General features: G+C 39.3%; 1 protein-coding gene across 4 annotated transcripts in view; it reads right to left on the reverse strand.

The window, feature by feature from the left end:
* The window catches only part of fnip1 (folliculin interacting protein 1), a 97,502-nt gene that overhangs the window by 72,659 nt on the left and 3,133 nt on the right, over positions 1–21,710 (reverse strand). Inside the window, exon 1 of one of the 4 annotated variants that reach the window (XM_072263955.1) lies at positions 876–956. The exons of the other annotated variants lie outside the window; for them this stretch is intronic. Coding sequence (XP_072120056.1) covers positions 876–886 — 11 coding nt within the window. The 5' untranslated portion in view covers positions 887–956. Of the gene's footprint in view, positions 1–875; positions 957–21,710 lie in introns of those variants that run through there. 4 annotated transcript variants of the gene reach the window in all.

The following is a 21,710-nucleotide window of genomic DNA, read 5'->3' on the forward strand; positions in this document are numbered from 1 at the left end:
TTTCCATAGATGCTGCCTGGCCTGCTGAGTTCCTTCAGCATTTTGTGTGTGCTACCTTCTACATTGTGTTTTTTTCCTCCTCCAAAATAATAACACATGTTGGGATACTTAATATAATGAATTCTGTCTTCTAATATTTCTCCACATATAACTTTAAAGGAACATAGTGGTGACAGAACAGAGATACTATTTATCAGAGTTTGAATGCACTATAAACAGAACTGCCTAATGCTGGGTGCCAGAAATGGATAAGGCCACTTCCTAGCACTGATGTCTCTCATTTAAATTTGCACAAAGCAAAAATCACATATGAAGTTACTCAGCTGCAGCAAAATCCAATTAGATCTTGTTAACCAAATTCTATGATAACCATCCTTCAATTTGTAAACTGGTAAATAAAACAATAAAACTTACAACTGGTTTTAGAATCCTGTGAGATAAAAAGGCAGAAATGCAGCATTTGTTACCTCAGTATTACAAATTCTCTCAGATCACTTTTCCAAAAGATTATGACACAATTGGTCTGGAACATAAAAATGTATTTTGTCTCAAAATTTTAACTTTTCCCTATATAGCAGCACAATTCTATGAAGTCTCACAAATCTTCTGAGAAGCAGAAGCACATCCCTCATACGGTACGGTTTGCACACAATTTCAGTAAAAGAAAAATGTTAAAAGCAACATTTTCTACTGTTGGGTTTACAAAAATAAACCCCTAAAGTTTCAGCCTCTTATTCCTGCTTAATTGCAATATTTCAAAAGAGTTGGATATAACAAGGAATCTTTCATAAAGAATCTTAGCTGTTCAAAGATTTAAAAGATTAAGAGAATACTTAATGCACAAGATCAACACCAACAGTTATTTTAAAGTATACCTGGGTAACATTGTTGCTTGGGAAGTCCAGCAATGTAATCCACAGAAAGGTTTCTTTGCTTGCACCCTTACTAATAATAGCTCTGTATTAGGTTCATCCTGCAGCACAAGGCTGTCAGGTGACACACACACAGTGATGTGAACACTCTGTCGAAGGTAATTCCATGTTCAACCGCACAAACTGCACAGGAGCTTGTAATTTTCTAGATTCTTGGTTACAGCAGATGTTGCGTAGTCTAGTCACTCCACAACTGGAAAACATTACTTGTTTCTAGATCAGAGCTATTTGTTGTTTACAGCAGTACAATCTTGTTCCCAAATGGTCATGCAGATGAATAATTAGGAAGAACAGCAAAAGGCACAACTCCAGCCCCACCTCTCTCCTCCTCTTCCCAACATTCTTTGATGCATCAGGGTGCCTTGCATAATCACAGATAGGGAGCCTATGTTGACTCAAGAACTGGCATATATAACAATCATGTGACCTGACTCAATGTACCACCTGGATCCATATGGAACATTGCCAACCAATCCCTGCATCAGGAAGCCTCCAAAAGCCAGCACTATTCCAAGTAAACTCTACTTTTTTTTTCCATTTCACTCAATAACAAAAACCCTGCACATTCACCCAGCTGAACACAACAGCACTTGTTCAATGTCCTTTGTCTGATATAATAAGGCGTAGTTTATCAAACAATCCTGTGCAATACTGGCTGGTACTGAATTTTTTTTTCTAATCACCCCCTGCCCCATTTTCAAAACAAACCATACTCCATTTTTAAATATGTAATTAGCAACTGGACATTTACCAATAAATGACATTTAAAAAAATCAATTGGTTAAAAAATAAATTAATTTCCTTATACACACTCAAGAATTTCATCCTTTCTTCGAGGATGTCCTTCAAGGATAGTGGAGGGTTATTTAGGGTGATAATAGGAAATATACTTATATCTTTCTTCAGTGGGTTACTGAGTAGCAGTCACAAGGGAAACACAATCTATGATGTATAATACTAGAAACTAGGTCATCACAAATCTACAGTGCAGTTTAGTTCATTAATTGCTCTTTTTAACCTACTTTACGTAATGTTATCACAACAGACGGCAATACAAGAAAAATGGGATTGCACGTTCCCAATAATATTAAAGAAAATGTATTACATATAGCATGTAAAACAGTATTTAAATAACTTTCATAAAACTCAGCACTGTGCATCTATACACTAAACATTATACCATTTAATGGACAGTAATGATAACAATCAAGCGATGTAATTTTGCTTTCTGCATCACTCACATATGGAGTGCTACCAGGTGCCACAGGTTTCCCAAAACATCCACTTCAATCGCCAACCTCTTATAGCCTTCATTCCTTGTTGATCTGCATCTGATATTTCACGTTAGATCAAATTATGGGAAAATATTAGTAGTTTAGTTTGGATGATTTGGGGAGAGCCGAATATTTATTTAAATGTTACAGCTAAGGCTTTCTATCTTTGCAAATTAAATACAACAAATGTTCCTCTAACCCTCATTTTCTCCTTCCATTAGTACCCAGAGCTGCTGGCAACTAATGCTGCTTTACCCCCAGAGTCACCAATTGTTCAGTTTCGCTCTCATGCAAGAAGTTTATAGTTTCAAATGACCACTCCAGAGACAAAAATGAAGGCTGAAAGGCTGACGTTCCAGTCCAGTGCCAATAAAGTGCTGCACTGTTAGACAAAGAAAAATCTGCTGGAAAAACTCTGTTTCAGGGAGCATTTATAGAGGGGAAATGGACAGTTGAAGTTTCAATTTGACATATCTTTTATGTGATACTTAAATCAACATCCCATCTAATGAAAAGGATCCAGTAGCACCCTTGCAAAAATGAGAGTGCTATTCTCAATATTTGATCAATACCCATTCCTCAACCAAATCAACATTACTAGATTGTGCTAAGCTGTCCTTTTTTCCTCTCAGGCCACCCAAAAATGTGCTGAATAGCCCTACTGATTAATAAAACAAACAGTATTTTAAAAAGAGGCCTGAAGACTTTTAAACTGATAGACATGTTAAAAGCAATGGCATTACATTTGTTTTCACACTGCACAAAGTATATGGTTAAAAGTATTTGAACCATATACTTACATGCAGAATATACAACAATATACAAAGCACAGTTAGATTATGACAATAAGAATACATGGTTATACATATATAGCTTTTTGTATTTGCTAAAGAAATTGCAGAATGATCACTAATTTGCATTTTTCAGAATTCATCACACTCATTATGACAGCAGTAAAAGACTAGCCTATAGTGAAAATTCTTTGAAAATGCATTCCTAACTGCATTGTAATTAAGGTGTGTTGTGTCTATCCAGCTCATGTGACTCTGCTCATGTGTTGTGACTCAATGTCACAAGATAGAAACCAGCTATGGAAAAAAAACAAGGATGCAAGTCCCGAACTTTTGATTGCAATAAGATGCATTGTTTACAGCTCAATTTAAATAGTCTTCCTTATTTTTAATGCATCTTTTGGCATGATTTTTTGTATTATTTTAAAATAATTTTTTAATTAAAATCCAGGTAAAGACACAGGACAGAATTTGCAGGTTAGCATTTCCCACTTAATTATATAAAATCACGTTCTCCATATCTCATTAGGGAATTAAAATGGGGACTATAGCACAATACACCAACATTAGTTAGTTATCACCAACTAATAAAATCCCATTTAAAGAATACTGAGGAATGGAAGGAGAGGTGAAAGCAGGAAATAACCTAATTCACGCCAGCTCTCATTGGTAAACCTCAAAAGGCTTTGTTCAAGTTAGCAGATTGGCAAATTGCCAATGAGTGACATTTTATAATTAAGAGCTCAAATTTCTCAGTTTTTACGTTTGGTATAGTTTGTCAACATTTTCTGACCTTTTTTTTTAAAAAAGTGTTTGTCAAAATTGAGTATTTGTTTTTCCAAATAAAAGCACTCCAGTCTCTACAAATCTCAAATCAAAACTAGTCACTATGGACTAATTCAAGCTCTGCCTTAATTATTTCCACAAAATCTTCATCTTCTTTTATCAATAACTACCTGCATTTCTGCTCTTTTTCACCAACACCAACCAACTCATCCCACAGACAAGTATAAGGCTGGTCATAAATCTATGTCAGCACCCTGAACTACTACCACTACTATGTCGACTCAGGTCTAGGGGGCCGGCGTCGGACATGATGACGGACTCTCCACTTCTCCCTCTCCCTCATCAGTGTGTTCCGTTCATCTACATTAGCCGCACCGCTGTCTTCTAGGAGCATGTTGACCATAGTCTTGGGAGGGCGTCCAGGGTTCATCCTCCCGTGCTTGGGCTCCCATATGATGACTAGGCTGGCAGGTAGCTCGGGGTGGCTTAGACAGTGCCCCGCTAGTTGCAGTCTTCTCGCCTCGATTTTAGTGGTGAGCATCGGTAGGTTGTCATAGAGCTCGACGTTCATCATGTGCTGCTGCCAACTCATGTCAAGAGCCATCTGGCGCATTCGTGTATAGCAACCATCCAGAGACTTTCGCATAGTCTTGTTGAGTGTCCATGTCTTGCATCTGTACATGAGAATGGACTCCATGACTGCTATGAAAATCCTCTTTTCATAGCACTTTGAAAGTTCTATACAACATTAAAGAAAATTAATGACAATGTCATCTTGAATTTACATTACCAGTGAAGAGTTGTATCAATAGGTTAAAAGAAATCCATTTGGGCTTTCAGGGCCATTTTCAGTGTTCACATATATTAAATGCAAAAAAAAAATGTATTGTTTTAACAAGAACTTGGTTTTTTACCAACATCTGTTTTTTCTATGGTGTGCGCCTTTTGTACCAGTTTTGAAACAATATTGAGAGCAGATTTGGTGCTGAACAGCTGTCTTTTAAAGTATTTATCCATTTCCTGTTTACACCTTCTTCAAGTTTATTTTCTATTCCTCACGTCTTTACCATTCTATTTCATCTAACTCTATCACCTCTTGTCATTTCTCCTCCTACCCCCCTCATCACTCACAGTTCTTTGTTCTCCCTTCTTCCCATACCTTACCCCTTTTCTCATTCAGATGCAAAGACATTGACTCAAAGCACTATCTTTTCTCTCCACAGATAATCTTAATTGCTGCTGTGGATTTTCTTTTTGTATGTTAAGAGAGGGACAAAAGCCTCCTCAACCATATTGGTGAAACAGACCTCAGGAAAGAATGCAGGAAGGCGAAGTTTCTTCTCTAAAAAAACACAATTTTAAACAATGAATTGAGTACCTAAAATAGTTCCCATAAAATTATTTTTCCTGTTTTTTCTAGATTTCACCTATTTCTAACATATGAAGAAGCCATTTGATATTACCCTCCTACCACTATCTAAATGAATCTTACCCAATAGGAGCCACTGAAGCAGCATTGTACTAATCACTAGTTATGTTTCTCCTTCACCTTGTGTCCCTTGAGGCTACTACAGATTTTCTTTTAACACACATCAAAGTTGCTGGTCCTGAAGGGTCTCGGCCTGAAACGTCGACTGCACCTCTTCCTACAGATGCTGCCTGGCCTGCTGCGTTCACCAGCAACTTTGATGTGTGTTGCTTGAATTTCCAGCACCTGCAGAATTCCTGTTGTTTACAGATTTTCTTTTGTTTGTGATTAGGCTAATAACAATGGGTTTTTATGCAAATACAAACGAGATTAGGGATCATCAGTGGAAGTAGACAATTTGGCTTTTCAAGTCCTTTCTGACATTCAATACCAAACCTTTATCTTATGGTCAACCACATCCTACATTCCATATTCCCATTCTACACCCCATCTTGCTGTCTTCAGAGATCCAAATTACTTCCTGATACATGCAATATTTATCAAAAGTACTTCAAATAATGCATTTGGAAGTATTGTTTTAAATAATTTCAATTGCTCGCATAATAAATAGAGTGAAATAAAACTTTAGTAACCCAAATTTGTCACAACAGACCATCTTGAATTCATCTAATATTCTCTTTTTCAGTTTTAAGGGAATAACAACCCACAAATAGGTTGCACAACAAACACATGATACCCCCCCCCCGCTTTCTAGAACTTGTACAATGACCTATCATACAAATGATACACATATCCTTCCATCATGGTGTGAAATAAGTAGATAAAACAAAAGGTATGTGAACTTACAATAACATTTATTTTGTAAATTGATGTTATCTGCCAATAATAAACCTGTCAACCCCACCCTAACCCCCAAAAATATTACAGTAGAATGCCTGATCGTGATATATTGGAAAATGTATTACAATATATTGATAAAACTGCAACTAATATGTATTTTCTTAGCCATAGAATCAGAATTATTGCTTAAAAAAAACAAACCTAGCTGTTAAGATTTTCAATATTAACCTTATTGATGTACTAATTAAATGCAAAAAAGTGGCAGTTCAATACTAAATTATTGATAAAGCAAACAAGACTCTAAACAGTTGAACAAGGGTCTGCATAAGGGTCTTGAGAGCCCTTAAGTGCTGTCATATTTTAAGTTGTTTTGCATGAATATGATCACATACTGTATACTCATAGCTATCAAACGTCTAATCTAATCTTGATTTTTTGGTGTGAACTAAAATTGTGCTTACAATGCCTATGGGAGAGCTCATGGAGATTACTGCCGAAGTTTCTATCATTCTAAATTGAACAAAAGAAAATTTCCAAAATAGTAATCACAGTCAACCAGAGTGCCTTCCTGCACTAAGAACATCTGCCTGTGTTATGACAATGGCATAGCTATGTTGTATGGGGAGCAATCACAACTACAGTGAGGTTTGGTGATTTTAGCTGGACTCTACATGGAGAATTAGAGGGTCACTGAGTCATTGATCTGAAATGTTAACTCCACATGTTCCTTTCTATAGATATTGGCTCACCTGCTGAAGTGCTCACAGCACTTTCGGCATTTTAGTTATTATTAATATAATTACAGCACATGATTCTGACTGAGCTGAATTAATGTCCCAAGTGAAAGGGCACTTTTCTGTCTTTTGATTTTGTACATGCAGTTTAATAAAACTGAATTCAATACAGAATTGGCCAAATGTACAATGATCAAGAACGTGACAACATAGACCTTTGAATTCTCGCATAGACTTAGGACAGATTATGAAATCTAACATGAAATAATGCAAATTATTGAAAATATTGCAACAATCATCAAAATTATTATGACACTTTCCCCAAAATGCTTTAAGGTGGAATTATGATTGGTCTGTATCACCCTGTTGTTTTGGACTAATGCATTTTCTAAAGAGATTGCATCCTGCATGATTACTTTACAACTTACCTTGTGACCAGAAGGATGAAGCATGAATATTTGGAAATGGGAAGTAAAAATGTGCTTTTGGTATCATGTGAATGATATGACTATTGCATTCCCTATTGAAAGGAAGACAAATTCTTGATGCTGCTGACAAGAATCATAGTTGATTCTAAGCGTGCTGTATTGTAATAAAATTATGTATTCATTTCTGCTACTTGCAGATGTCAAGCAAAGGATTCTGTGTGAATAAAAGTCCTAACATAAGCAAGTAGAAAAAACATTAAGGAGAAAGCCATCCATCTCTTGAGCTTGCTCAGCCATTCAATAATATTGTGGCTAATCAGATCAATGGCCTCAACTTCATTTTCCTCACTGATCTCCATTATCATCAATGCCACTATAGTCCACAAAAAAACCCAGCTTTGAATACACTTAATGGCTCTGAAACCACAGCCCTCAAGATTGAGATTCACTTAGAATTACATTATCACTACCATATGACATTAAATTTACTGTTTTAGACTATAAGATATAGGAGCGGAATTAGGCCTTTCATCCCATCTAGTCTGTTCTGTCACGTCATCATGGCTGATCCTGAATCTCACTCAACCCCACACGCCTGCCTTCTTGCCATTTCCTCTGATGCCCTGACCGATCACGAATTTATCAACTTCCACTTTAAAGATACCCATGGGCTTGGCCTCCACCGCAGTTTTGTGGCTACAGTACAGCATAAAGACCCCAAATTCTATAAATTTACCAAAAAAGAGGAATAAAGAGGTCATTTTCATTGACCATTCAGTAATCTAATGGCAGAGGGGATGAAGCTACTCCTAAACTGTTGAGTGTGGGTTTTCAGGTTCCTGTATGTCACTCTGATGGGAATCATAAGAGGAGGGCTAGTCCTGGATGATGAAGTCCTTGATACGGCACTGTGTGTTTTAGATATTCTTTGATAGTGGGGAGGGTTGTACCTATGATGGAGATGGTTGAATCTACAAACCCCTGCAGCCTCTTTTGATCCTGCACACTGGGGCCTCCATACCAGGTTATGATGCAACCAGTCATAATGCTCTCCACCATACATCTGTACGAATTGAAGAGTCTTTCGAGAGATATCAAATCTCCTCAAACTCCAAATGAAGTAAAGCCCTAGAGTGCCTTCTTATTGATTGCATCAATGTGCTGGGCCCAGGACAGATCCTCTGAGGCCTCGAAGCTGCTCATTCTTTCCACTGCTGACCCCTTACTGGGGGGTGTGTGTGTGTGTGTGTGTGTGTGTGTGTGTGTGTGTGTGTGTGTGTGTGTGTGTGTGTGTGTGTGTGTGTGTGTGTGTGTGTGTGTGTGTGTGTGTGTGTGTGTGTGTGTGTGTGTGTGTGTGCGCGCGCACGCACACTCTTGTTTGTTTTCTCTCCTGACTGCCCCTTCCGGAAGTTCACAATCACTTCCTCACCACCATCTGAGATTCAACCAACAGCACTTTATTATTGGTGATTTTATTGATAGTGTTGAGCTGTGCTTGTACTGATTGCCAGTGAGGAGGAGATTTTACTACTAATCCACATTAACTGTGATCTCCCACAAAGGAAGTCAAGGATCCAGTTGGAGAGGGAGGTACAGAAGTCCATATTTTGAAACTTGATATTAGTACTGAATTAATGCGGTTGTCTGGGTTCTCCAAACCAGAGCGGAGAACTACTGAGGTTACATCTGCTGTAGACCTGTTGCAGCGATTGGTGAGTTGCAATGGATCCATATCCATGCAAAGGCAGGAGTTAATTCTAGCCATAACTAACATCTCAATGCATTTCATTATGGTCAATGTGAGTGCTACATTCACTGGGCATCTCACCCTGCTCATCCAGGGCACTAGAATGACTGCTGACTTTTTGACGAGGGTGAGAACAAGCAAGTGTTACGAAGAAAGCATGGTGGTGCCTCTATTTTCTTAGAAGTTTGCAAATATTCAGCACTTCAGCTAAAACTTTGACAACCTTCTATAGATGCATAGTGAAGAGTATATTGACTGGTTGCACCACGGCCTAGGTATGGAAACACCAAAGCCCTTGAATGGAAGTGTCTACAAAAAGTATTGAATGCAGTCCAGTCCATCAGGGGTAAAGCCCTCCTCACCACTGGGTACATCTACATGGAGCGCTATTGCAGGAAAGCAGCATCCATCATCAAGGATCCCCACCTTCAAGGCCATGCTCTCTTCTCAATACTGCCACCACGAAGGTGGTACAGGAGTTTTAGGTCCCACACAACTAGGTTCATGAAGAGTTATTACCCCTCAACCATCAGACTCTTGAACCAGAGGGGACAACTTTATTCAATTTCACTCGCCTCATCACGGAACTGTTCCCAAAACCTATGGACTCACTTTCAAGGACTTCATCTCATGCTCTTGGTACTTATAGCTTATTATTTCAATTTTTTCTTTTTGTATTTACACAGTTTTTTGTCTTTTGCATTGATTGTCCTGTTGGTGGTGGTTTTTCATTGTGTTTCTTCTATTTACTGTGAATGCCTGCAGGAAAGTGAATCTCAGAATGAAATGCATTGAGAGGTTGGTAATAGCTAGATTTAACTCCTACCTGAGCAAAGACACATGTACTTTGATAATAATCTTGCCTTCAACTTTGAACCTCAGACTGCAACAGTGAGAGGTTGAAGATGTCTTTGAATACTCCAGCCAATTAGTTGGCACAGGCTTCAGTACCCAGCCAGCTGCACTGTCCAAATATTCAAAGCACTCCAAGAAGAACTTAATTATCAAATGCATGTTAAATAAGTGCATTTTTGCCCAGAAATGATGATTGCCAACTCCAAATAATCATCCAATGAGGGAAAACGTTCATCATTTATCCCCTCAAGTATCTCAATAATATCACTTCACTCTTCTAAACCCTAAGTATGCACAGAATTTATCAAATCTTTTCACCCCACCCTACTCGGAATCAACTAACTCAACCAGGTCAAGCATATCTTTCCTTAAATCATACTAAAACTGCATGCAGTCTTCTACTGCCCTTCTTTGGTCCCTCATGTTACATCGGCAACATTTCATTTGCCTTCCAAATCACTTGATCCACAAGATATACACCACCACTTGAACACTAATGTAGTCAAACCTCTATTGTCTAATATCAGGTTACATGGAATTCCAGATGTTCTGGAAACTTAATTTGGTTTCCAGTGATTCACTGGAAAATTTATTACTCTACTGCATAGCCTTCAAGAAAAAATAAATTAAGAGTATGTTGGGGTATCAGTATCAATGATATTGAATAATCTGGAATATCTGCCAGTCCAACACTAAAGTTCCAGAAGTACTGAACTCACAGTTTTATTGTATTTACTCACCATTCTAATTTTTGTTATATCTTCATACCACATTCCCCCATTTTGTATTCCATCTGCCTTTGCTTTCCTACTCAAACTTATAACATTCCAAACATTCAGTCCCTTCATCTGCCATCAATAGCAAAATGCAGGACTTTTAACATTTATTGGACCACAAAGTAAAGTTTTTTTCCTAATTATAATAGAAGTGATTATCATTGTCAATACACCCACAAGAATATCTATAAATATAAACATACATAAAACTGGGAAGGACAAGAAAAAGTTAATTGATCAAGAGCTAAAGCGTATCATAGTTCAAACCGCATACAAGCTTGATCATAGTGACCGCTTTTAGGTGCTCATTTAATGCAAATATCTAATCAGTCAATCATGTGGCAGCTACTCAATACTTAAAAGCATGCAGACATGGTCATGAGGTTCAGTTGTTGTTCAGACCAAACATTAGAATGGGGAAGAAACGTAATCTAAGTAACAAACCGTGGAATGATTGATGGTGCCAGATGGTGTGGCTCAAGTACCTCAGAACTGCTGTTCTCTTAGGGTTTTCACACACAACAGTCTCTTAAGTTTACAGAGAATGGTATGAGAAACAAAAAAAATCCAGTGAATGGCAGTGCAGTGGGCAAAAAAGCCTTGTTAATGCGAGGTCAGAGGAGATTGGCCAGACTGGTTCAAGCTGACAGGAAGGCAATGGTAACTCAAATAACCACACGTTACAACAGTGGTGTGCAGAAGAGCATCTCCGAATGCATAAGACGTTAAACCTTGAAATAGATAGGCTATAGCAGCAGAGGATGAGGAACATACACTCAGTAGCTACTTTATTAGGTACATGATGATGGCATCCGTCTGTCTCAAAGGACAATGGATGGTGGCACAGGAGTAACCTCTCCAGGGCACAAGCGTGGACAGGAAGTATGGAGATCCTGGGACACCCAGTCATCAAAATCCCCTTCTCGGCCCCACCGGTGTAGTCCAAAGGGAAGTGAAGCAATATGTTTGGCACCAAGCTCGACTGCAGGAGCTACCGGCAGGATGTTCAGTAACGTCCAGCTGCCTTAGGGGCTCCACTCCGGATTTTCTGTCTGGGTATACTTCCATAGCCGTTGTCTCTCCCAAGGCTGCCCACAAGGTAGTGGGGCCATTTACCCATAGCTGGAGATTAGGTACAGGAGATACCTAATAAAGTGGCCACTGAGTGTAAAATCAGTCAGATGTTGATTAGATTTAAACCCAAATAACCCTGGTATACCCCAGGATTACCAGAAGCGACATTTGAAGTGCCTTTCCTGCAGACTCTGTATTGCTAGCTACTGCTGCATACTTCTCATTTGCAAAGATCTTAAGGGAAGTACTTCTGCACTGAATTAATCATGCCTCTTAAAACTTGTGACAATACCTGTGACACTAGCAGGAAAACAAAATGCAATACACCAGCACTTGCATCAATTCCTGATTTCATAATTAGATCATGCAAGAGAAATCTTATGATAAGGGGAGCAGTTTAGATTGCATCATCAATCCAACTTTTCTATATAGCCACTGCAGCACAAGCAAAAAGCTGCTATATTTTAGCGTAACCGAATAAGGAAGAATTAATAAAATTTAAATTGAATATTATAAATAGCTGTTAATAAAACTCAACTAATCAGATAGGAACTGCTAAATATAGTTTCGCTTCCATTGTCATTTAAGTAAAATTGTAACAAAACCTCAGATAAAAGTATTCAGGATAAACCAATTATCTTTTATAAGTAATTGTGCTTCCAATTTAGTTAGAGTATGAAAAAAAGAGGAAATAAGACATCAAACCTCATCAGCAAATCTTCAACCTAAATAGATAGCTGTACTTTTTTTAAAATATGGAACCTACCACACTTGTGAAATCAACTGATTAGTCTCCAAAATTTACAGGAATCCCACGGCTGCTATTTATTAGGTATACTGATGAAAGCCATACGTTACTACTCACCTCCGACTGGACCCAGGTACCTTGCCAAACAGCTGAGAATGCGAATACTTCAGTATTCATGAATATGGCAAATGGGATTAGTTTAATTTCCAAATTCATTCAATACAATATCAGGCTTCCCAGGGGTCCGAGTCCATAGGACGCTCAAAGCAGCTGCGCAGGTTGACTCTGTGGTCAAGAAGGCATAGGGTGTATTGGCCTTCATCAGTTGTGGAATTGAATTTAGCAGCCGAGAGGTAATGTTGCAGCTACATAGGACCCTGGTCAGACCCCACTTGGAGTACTGTGCTCAGCTCTGGTCACCTCACTACAGGAAGGATGTGGAAGCCATAGAAAGGGTCCAGAGATTTACAAGGATGTTGCCTGGATTGGGGAGTATGCCTTATGAGAATAGCTTGAGTGAACTTGGCCTTTTCTCCTCGGAGCGACGGAGGACGAGAGGTGACCTGATAGAGGTGTATAAGAATCAAGAACACGACCCATCCAGCCAACACACTTTTCATCCCTCTTCCCTCCGGGAGAAGGCTCAGGAGCTTGAAGACTCGTACGGCCAGATTTGGGAACAGCTTCTTTCCAACTGTGATAAGACTGCTGAACGGATCCTGACCCGGATCTGGGCCATACCCTCCAAATATCCAGACCTGCCTCTCGGTTTTTTTGCACTACCTTACTTTCCATTTTTCTATTCTTTATGATTTATAATTTACATGTTTAATATTTACTATCGATTCGTAATCCAGGGAGCAGGAAGCGCAGAATCAAATATCGCTGTGATGATTGTACGTTCTAGTATCAATTGTTTGGCAACAATAAAGTATAAAAATGATGAGAGGCATTGATTGTGTGGATAGTCAGAGGCTTTTTCCTAGAGCTGAAATGCTTGCCACAAGAAGATACAGGTTTAAGGTGCTGGGGAGTAGGTACAGAGGAGATGTCAGGGGTAAGTTTTTTAACTCAGAGAGTGGTCAGTGCGTGGATTGGGTTGCCGGCAACGGTGGTGGAGGCGGATATGATAGGGTCTTTTAAGAGACTTTTAGATAGGTACATGGAGCTTAGTAAAATAGAGGGCTATAGGTAAGTCTAGTAATTTCTAAGGTAGGGACATGTTCAGCACAACTTTGTGGGCCGAAGGGCCTGTATTGTGTTGTCCATTTTCTATGTTTCTATGTTCTATTTACTGATATGCTGATTTGCAGCAGTTACACCCTTGTCACAATCTGTGCAGTAATCTCTTTGACTCCCCTACTCAGGCAGGAGGTACCGTAGCATTCAGACAAGGACTGTTAGGAATGGAAGCAGCTTCTTCCCCCAAGCCGTGAGGTTGCGGAACTCCCTGCCACCACCCAAGTCTTACCACATATGAAGCGCCAAATGCGTCTTACCGTTTACTTTTTAAACTTGTGTCATAAATGCACATTTATTTATGGTAATATTACTTATTGTGTCAGTTATATGTACTGTGTTCTGCACCTTGGTTCGAAAGAACATTGCTCCTTTTGGTTTGGTTGAAAGCAGGTTAAAATGACAAACTTGAACTCAAAACACTCAAATTAGTAAAGGCAATCATGTCTTCTCTTTCATGAAACTTGTCTCTTAAATAGAAAGTGAAGTAATTAGCAGAGGTTTGATGAGTAGCATTTAATTATTTGTAGTATCATGTTTGTATTGTCAGTTTATATATGATTTGGTTACAAAGTAAAGTGTAAAAAAAAGTTTATTCCCCCATTAAAGTCCTGAAACATTTGCTCTCTGACAACTGGAAAAGGGGTGGCAGGTATATAATCAGAACTTTTGTCGATTAATCTCTCCTACCTTCCAATCAATCACTGACTTCCCTTATTGTTCTTTCCTCACACTTACAGATGATTTTTTCTTCTCTGGCTTAATCTAGTATTATGGAAAGGTCATTACTCTGATAATTCAGTTTCTCTTGTCACACATGCTGCATAATGTGCTGAGTACTTTGAGAATTTTGCTTTGCATCTGCAGTATTTTACTTCTGTAGGTCAAGTAAAATCACTTTGGGAAGAATAATGGGAACAATATTACAGTATATTAATTGGCCTTTTCTCCACATCATCTTTTTGGTCTGATCTAAACTTTATCAAAATAAGCACATTGTGAATATAATCAAGACCATAAGACAAAGGAGCAGAAGTAGGCCATTTGGCCCATCGAGTCTGCTCCACCATTTTATCATGAGCTGATCCATTTTCTCCTATTTAGTCCCACTCCCCTGCCTTCTCACCATAACCTTTGATGCCCTGGCTACTCAGATACCCATCAATCTCTGCCTTAAATACACCCAATGACTTGGCCTCCACTGCTGCGCGTGGCAACAAATTCCATAGATTCACCACCCTCTGACTAAAAAAATTTCTTCGTATTTCTGTTCTGAAAGGGCGCCCTTCAATCCTTAAGTCATGCCCTCTCGTACTAGACTTCCCCATCATGGGAAACTACTTTGCCATATCCACTCTGTCCATGCCTTTTAACATCCGAAATGTTTCTATGAGGTCTCCCCTCATTCTTCTAAACTCCAAGGAATACAGTCCAAGAGCGGACAAACGTTTCTCATATGTTAACCCTCTCATTCCCGGAATCATTCTAGTGAATCTTCTCTGTACCCTCTCCAACGTCAGCACATCCTTTCTTAAATAAGGAGACCAAAACTGCCCACAGTACTCCAAGTGAGGTCTCACCAGCGCCTTATAGAGCCTCAACATCACAACCCTGCTCCTATACTCTATTCCTCTAGAAATGAATGCCAACATTGCATTCGCCTTCTTCACTACTGACTCAACACAGATTGATTTGGCCATATCAGTTATTTCTGCACATTATATTAAATGTAATTTGGGGAGTATCGGATGCTTCACAAACCTGATTAGTAATCAAAATAACTGACTTTGACCAAGTAGTGGCAATGTACTAATAACAACTCCTACAAGATGTCAGCATGAACGTTGCTCAGGGGCTAAAAGATTGTGGTCTTCAACAATCATTGTAAGACAAGCTAATTGGGAATTTTGCTTTCCATCTGCAGTATTTTGGTCATCACTGGCCAGTGATAAATCTTCACAGTGGGACATTGCATGTCATCTAAAACTCTGACAAGCTTCTATCGATGTGATGTGCACAGTATATTCACTGGTCGCATCATGGCCTTGCATGGAAACACCAATGACCGTGCACAGAAATGCCTACAAGAAATAGTGGATACAGCCCAGTCCATCATGGGTAAAGCCCTTCCTACTATGGGCACCTCTACACGGAGTGTTGTCGCAGGAAAGCTGCATTCATCATCAAGGATCTCCACCTTCCAGGCCATGCTCTTTTCTCACTACTGCCATCAGCAAGAAGGTACAGGAGCCAAGCACCCTCACCACCAGGTTCAGGAAGAGTTATTACACCTCAACGATCAAACTCTTGAATCAAAGGTGATAACAACACTCAACTTCACGTGTCCCATTACTGAACTGTTCCCACAACCTTTGGACTCACCTTCAAGGACTCTTCATCTGATATTCTCAATATTACTCATGCTTATTATTTTTTCTTCTTCTATATTTTCATATTTGCAGTTTGTTTTTGCACATTCGTTGTTGTCCATCCTTTTGGATGTGGTCTTCCATTGATTTCATCGTGTTTCTTGTATTTGCTGTGATTGCCCATAAGAAAATGAATCTCAGGGTTGCCTATGGCAACATAATGCTTTGATAATAAATTTACGTTGAACTTGAAGCAATCCCATTCTCTCAAGTCTTCTGCACACTGCACCTTGATTCAGCTTGAACTAACTTTGAATCTACAGTGGAACTGATGCAGGTTGCAGTTTCCCATTCCAATCCAACAGGAAGCTTATAGGCAAGATGCAATTCCATTGCAAATGAGGTTGACTGAAGTTTCAGAGTGATGACAGTCAAATTTTTGTCATATCCACAACTACATATTTGCACAGGTACAATGAAAAATTCACAAAACACACAAATCATACAGTTTTTTTTAAACCAGAGGAAAATAAAAGTCCATTGTAGTCAGTGTAGCTAAAATACAGTGATTAGGGTTTTGGCGGTTAGCTCAAGAACCAAGTGGTTGAAGGGAAGTAGCTGTTCTTGAAACTGGTGGTGTGGTGTGGGATTTCAGGTCCATTCAAGGGCATTGGTGTTTCATACCAGGCCGTGATGCAGCCAGTCAATATACTCTCCACTATACATATATAGAAGTTTGTCAAAGTTTTAGTTGTCATGCTGAATCCTCGCAAACTCTTAAGTAGAGGCACTGCTGTGCTTTCCTCGTCACTGTACTTACGTGCAGGGCCCAGGGAAGATCCTCTAAAATAATAACACCGAGGAATTTAAAGTTGCTGACCCTCTCCTCCTCTGAAGCTCCGATGAGGGCTGGCTAATGGACCTCTGCTTTCCTTCTTCTGAAGTCAATAATCAGCTCCTTGGTCTTGATGACATTGTTATGAGACCACTCAGCCAGATTTTCATTCTCTCTCCTACATGCTGATTCATCACACATTTGATTTGCCCTATGACAGTAGTGTCGACAGCAAACTTGAATATGCCATTGGATATATTGGCTTTGGAAGCAGTGCAGAGGAGGTTCACCAGGTTGATTCCAGAGATGAGGGGGTTAGACTACAAGGAGAGATTGAGTCGCCAGGGACTGTACTCGCTGGAATTCAGAAGAATGCGAGGAGATCTTATAGAAACATATAAAATCATGAAAGGGATAGCTAAGATGGAGGCAGGCACGTTATTTCCACTGACAGGTGAGACTAAAACTAGGGGACATAGTCTCAAGATTCAGGGGAGTAGATTTAGGATGGAGATGAAGAGGAACTGCTTTTCTCAGAGTGTGGTGAATCTGTGGAATTCTCTGCCTAATGAAGCAGTGGAGGCTACCTCAGTAAATATATTTAAGACAAGGTCAGATAGATTTTTGCATAGTAGGGGAATTAAGGGTTATGGGGTAAAGGCAGGTAGGTGGAGATGAGTCCATGGTCAGATCAGCCATGATCTTATTGAATGGCAGAGTAGGCTCGGTGGGCCGGATGACCGACTCCTGCATCTATTTCTTATGAGCTGTGCTTAGCCACACAGTCATAAGTGTAAAGCAAGTAGAGTAGGGGAATAGGCACACAGCCTTGTAGTGCATCTGTGCTGATGGAGATTGTGGCGATGTTGTTGCCAATCCAAACTGACTGGGGTCTGCAAATAAGGATAGAGGATCCAAATGCACAAGGACGCATTGAGGTCAAGGTCTTGGAGCTTATTGATTAGTTTTGAGTGGATGATGGTATTAAATGGTGAGTTTTAGTCAATAAAGGGCATCCTGATGTATACATCTTTGCCGTCAAAATAATCCAGGGTCGAGTGAAGAGCCAATGAGATAGCACCTACTGTGGACCTGTTGCTCTGGTAGGCAAATTGGAGCAGATCTAAGTTGTTACTCATCACCAACCTCTCAAAATACAACAACACTGTGGATGGAAATGCTACAGGGTGATAATCATTGAGGCAGGTTACCATGTTCTTCTTTGGCGCTGGTATAATTAAAGTCTGATGGATACAGCCCAGTCCATCACAGGTAAAGCCCCTCCCACCAGTGATCACATCTACATGAAATGTTGTCATAGGAAAGGAGCATCCATCATCTGCGGACCCACCCCCCCACCACCCAAGATATGCTTGCTCTCTTCTCACTACTGCCAACAGGATGTGGTAAAAGAGCATCAGAACTCACACCACCAGGTTCAGGAACAGTTATTACCCCTCAAGCATCAAGCTCTTGAACCAAAAGGGGGTAGCTTCACTTGCCCATCGTTGAAATGTTCACAAAACTTACAGACTCACTTTCAAGGACCCTTCTCCTCATGTTCTTGAAATTTATTGCTTATTTATTATTTATTTCTTTTTGTATTGGCGCAGCTTGTTGTTTTTTGCAAATTGGTTTAATACCCAAGTTCCCAAGTTGGTGTGGTCTTTCACTAATTCTGTTATAGTTATTAATCTATGGATTTATTGAGTATGCCCACAGGGCAATGAATCTCAGAGTTGTATATGGCGAGATACATGTACTTTGATAATAAATTTACTTTGCACAGTTTCTCTTGCCTGATGGTAGTTGCAAAAAGATGGCACAGCTTGGATGGTGGGGATCTTCGATGATAGATATTGTCTTCTTGAGAGAGGACCTTCTGTAGATACTATTAACAGTGGGAAAGTAATGCCCTTAATGAATTTGTCTTACTGACTCCCAGTTTGCATTGGAATTGGAGGTGGTAGAGTGAACCTATTGGTTGGAATTACAACATGCATGCCAGCATGTAACAAATGCAGAGAGGTGATGAATTTCTGAGGGAAATAAGTTTGAGAAGGATTCTCCACAGGTCCTCTCAAGTGAGCAAGTCCAATGACAAAAAAGTCACATGTCGTGGCTGATGTTGCACTTTGCATTTCTTTTGCAATTATTATGCAATTTTGTGCTTCTAAATGGACAAAATCATAGTGGAAAAAAATGTCAGCTGAGTGCAAAGGGCACAGTTTATTAAAATACATGCAATTCTAACCCAAATAGGTAATGAAGAATTCCATCTACTACACACATTCATAAAAACAGATTTTAATACCAAGGTTTAGAAAAGTGAACAAGCTTTAAGTCAAATAATGCAAGTCTCTTCTTTTACAATAAACATCTTGAAAATGAATCACAGAAATTAGCATGGTGAACTAGAAGGCCAATTTCAATGTTGTAAACAGGACCTGGCAAAAGTAGATTGAGAACTCTACTTGAAGGTAAGGCTACATCCAAGTGGGAACCATTGAAAAGTTAAATACTTAGAGTTCAAGGACAATATGTTTCCATAAGAGCAAAAGGTTCAAGGAATCCTGGACGCCAAGGCATACTGAGGATTGGATAAAGCTAAAACCAGAAGCAAAAGGCAGATACACAAAGAACTGAAAGCAGGAGAGGTCAACAGGAGTACAGAAATTATAGGAGAGGGACACTTAAAAATGAGGGAAAAAAGAGGGATATGAATATTATGATGGACAAAATTAATAATATTTCATAAATATTTTGAAATTTTCAAGGCTATGGTGATAGCTGGGAAAAAGCTAGTGCCCAAGGAGGTGATCTGCACCCCCACAGAGTTGGAGGATGCTGGCAAGTTCTTACATGACCATTTCTCCACTGCAGTCAAAATAGCTGGAGGTGGACAGTGAAACTCTATCTTTAAATACCATTGAAAAAGTGGCAGATATCTTAGCACGCTTAGAGGTAGATAAATCTCCCAGTCCTGATGAAATGGATCCCTCCTTGAGAGGCAAGGAAGGATATAACTGGGACACTGAGATTTTTTTTTTACTGACCATAACTGATGTATCAGATAACTTGAGAGCAACAAACATAACTGTATTCAAGATAGGCAGCACGGATAAACGAGGTAAGACCATTAGTAAGATGCACAAGACAATGACCCAAAAGGCTCAGAGCCTATGGCATCCAGAGCAGGTTAGCAAATTGGATCCAAAATTAGCTTGGTATTGAAGCAAAGAACAATGGCAAAGACATTTTTTGTAATTGGAAGTCTGTGACTAGTGATGTACCATAGCGATCAGTGCTATACTGTTTATAATAAACATTAATGATTTGGATGTTAACATAGAGAGCATGATTTGTAAGCATACAGATGACGTAAAAACTGTGGGCATTGTTAATAGTTTAGAAGGTAACTAAGACTACAGGGCAATACAAGTTGATGAGCACAACAATGGCAGATGGAACTTAATTCAGCTAAAAAAAAATATGCATTTTAGGAAGATAATTAAGGATAGGACATTCACAATGAATGTTAGCATCCACAGAAATATTGAAGAGCAGAGCTTTGCTGCACAAGTCCAAGTATCCCTGAAAGTGGCATCTCATAGGATACTTGCCCTCATTAGCCAAAGCTATGATAAGAACACGGAGTAATGGTGCAACTTTACTGGCCATTGTTTGAGTCAAAGGTGGAGCATCGTAAAGGAAGGACATGCTTACACTTCTTCAGAAGAGATTGACCAGAATCATGCCTGGGATAGAGCAATAAAGTTATGAGGAGAGGATGGATACACCGAGTTAGTCTTGGAGGAAACAAAGGAGAGACATGATGGAGGTAAACAAATTATAGATGGCATAGGTAGCAGACAGTAAGAAACATACCCCCAAACCATATGTACAATATAGGTTTAAGCTGAGGTCATTTATGGAAGAATTCTTCCACACATAGAGTGGGACTGAAATTAAACCCACACTGCTTGGGCAGTATGTTGAGATGAAGTCTCACAACATTTTATCAATCAGGCAAGTACCTGAATGACCAAGGCACAGGCTACAGACTAAGTGCCGAAAAATGATTAGCGTGGATAGGAAACAAATACCGCAGCTGCTGGAAATGTTGAGCAACACAAAATCTTGAGTTCCTCCAGCATTTGATGTGAGTTGTTTAGCATAGATAGGCATTTGATGATTGATTCCAGTTAATTGATTACTTCAGGACCACCCAATTAAGCAGCTGCCCCAGCTAGCTAAAAGTTTTATGTAGTTAAAAAGAAAAAAAGACCAAGTAATAAATTATGTACTTAAATGAAATGCAGAACAACTACAACAATATCAGTAGTACTATAGTATTATAAAACTGTGTATTAGTTCCTAACAGTTACCAACAGAGGAATTCATCCAGTGTGCGCAATGAACAAAAATCAGTGCAGATAATGGACTGCCTTCATACAATGCTATCAATAATTGCATCCTCCAAATCTTCATTTTCTTTGTAACATTCAAGATGATTGTTGATACCTTCAAATTCTTCAAAGTCCCTAACTCGTTGAAGGAGTGGAATTGTTTAATTTTCACTCCCAGCCATTTCAGGCATCTCCAAGCCTGAATGCTTGAAACCACAGCAAACCAAACAGCTCAGAATTATCTTACTGCTTATTTCTTGCCAACTATCAGTGACAAAAAAAATCACTTAAAATCACCAATACACACAACTGACACTATTTAAAACTATTCACTTTAAGCATGGCGTAGCGTCTAATAGGGACACAAGTGCGTGACTGATGCTAGTCAGAACCTGTTTGGAAAGTTGCCTGTCCCATTTAAGAAGCATAGTGTCCCAAATAAAC

Source organism: Mobula birostris, chromosome 7, assembly GCF_030028105.1.
Source record: "Mobula birostris isolate sMobBir1 chromosome 7, sMobBir1.hap1, whole genome shotgun sequence".
Taxonomy (NCBI): domain Eukaryota; kingdom Metazoa; phylum Chordata; class Chondrichthyes; order Myliobatiformes; family Myliobatidae; genus Mobula; species Mobula birostris.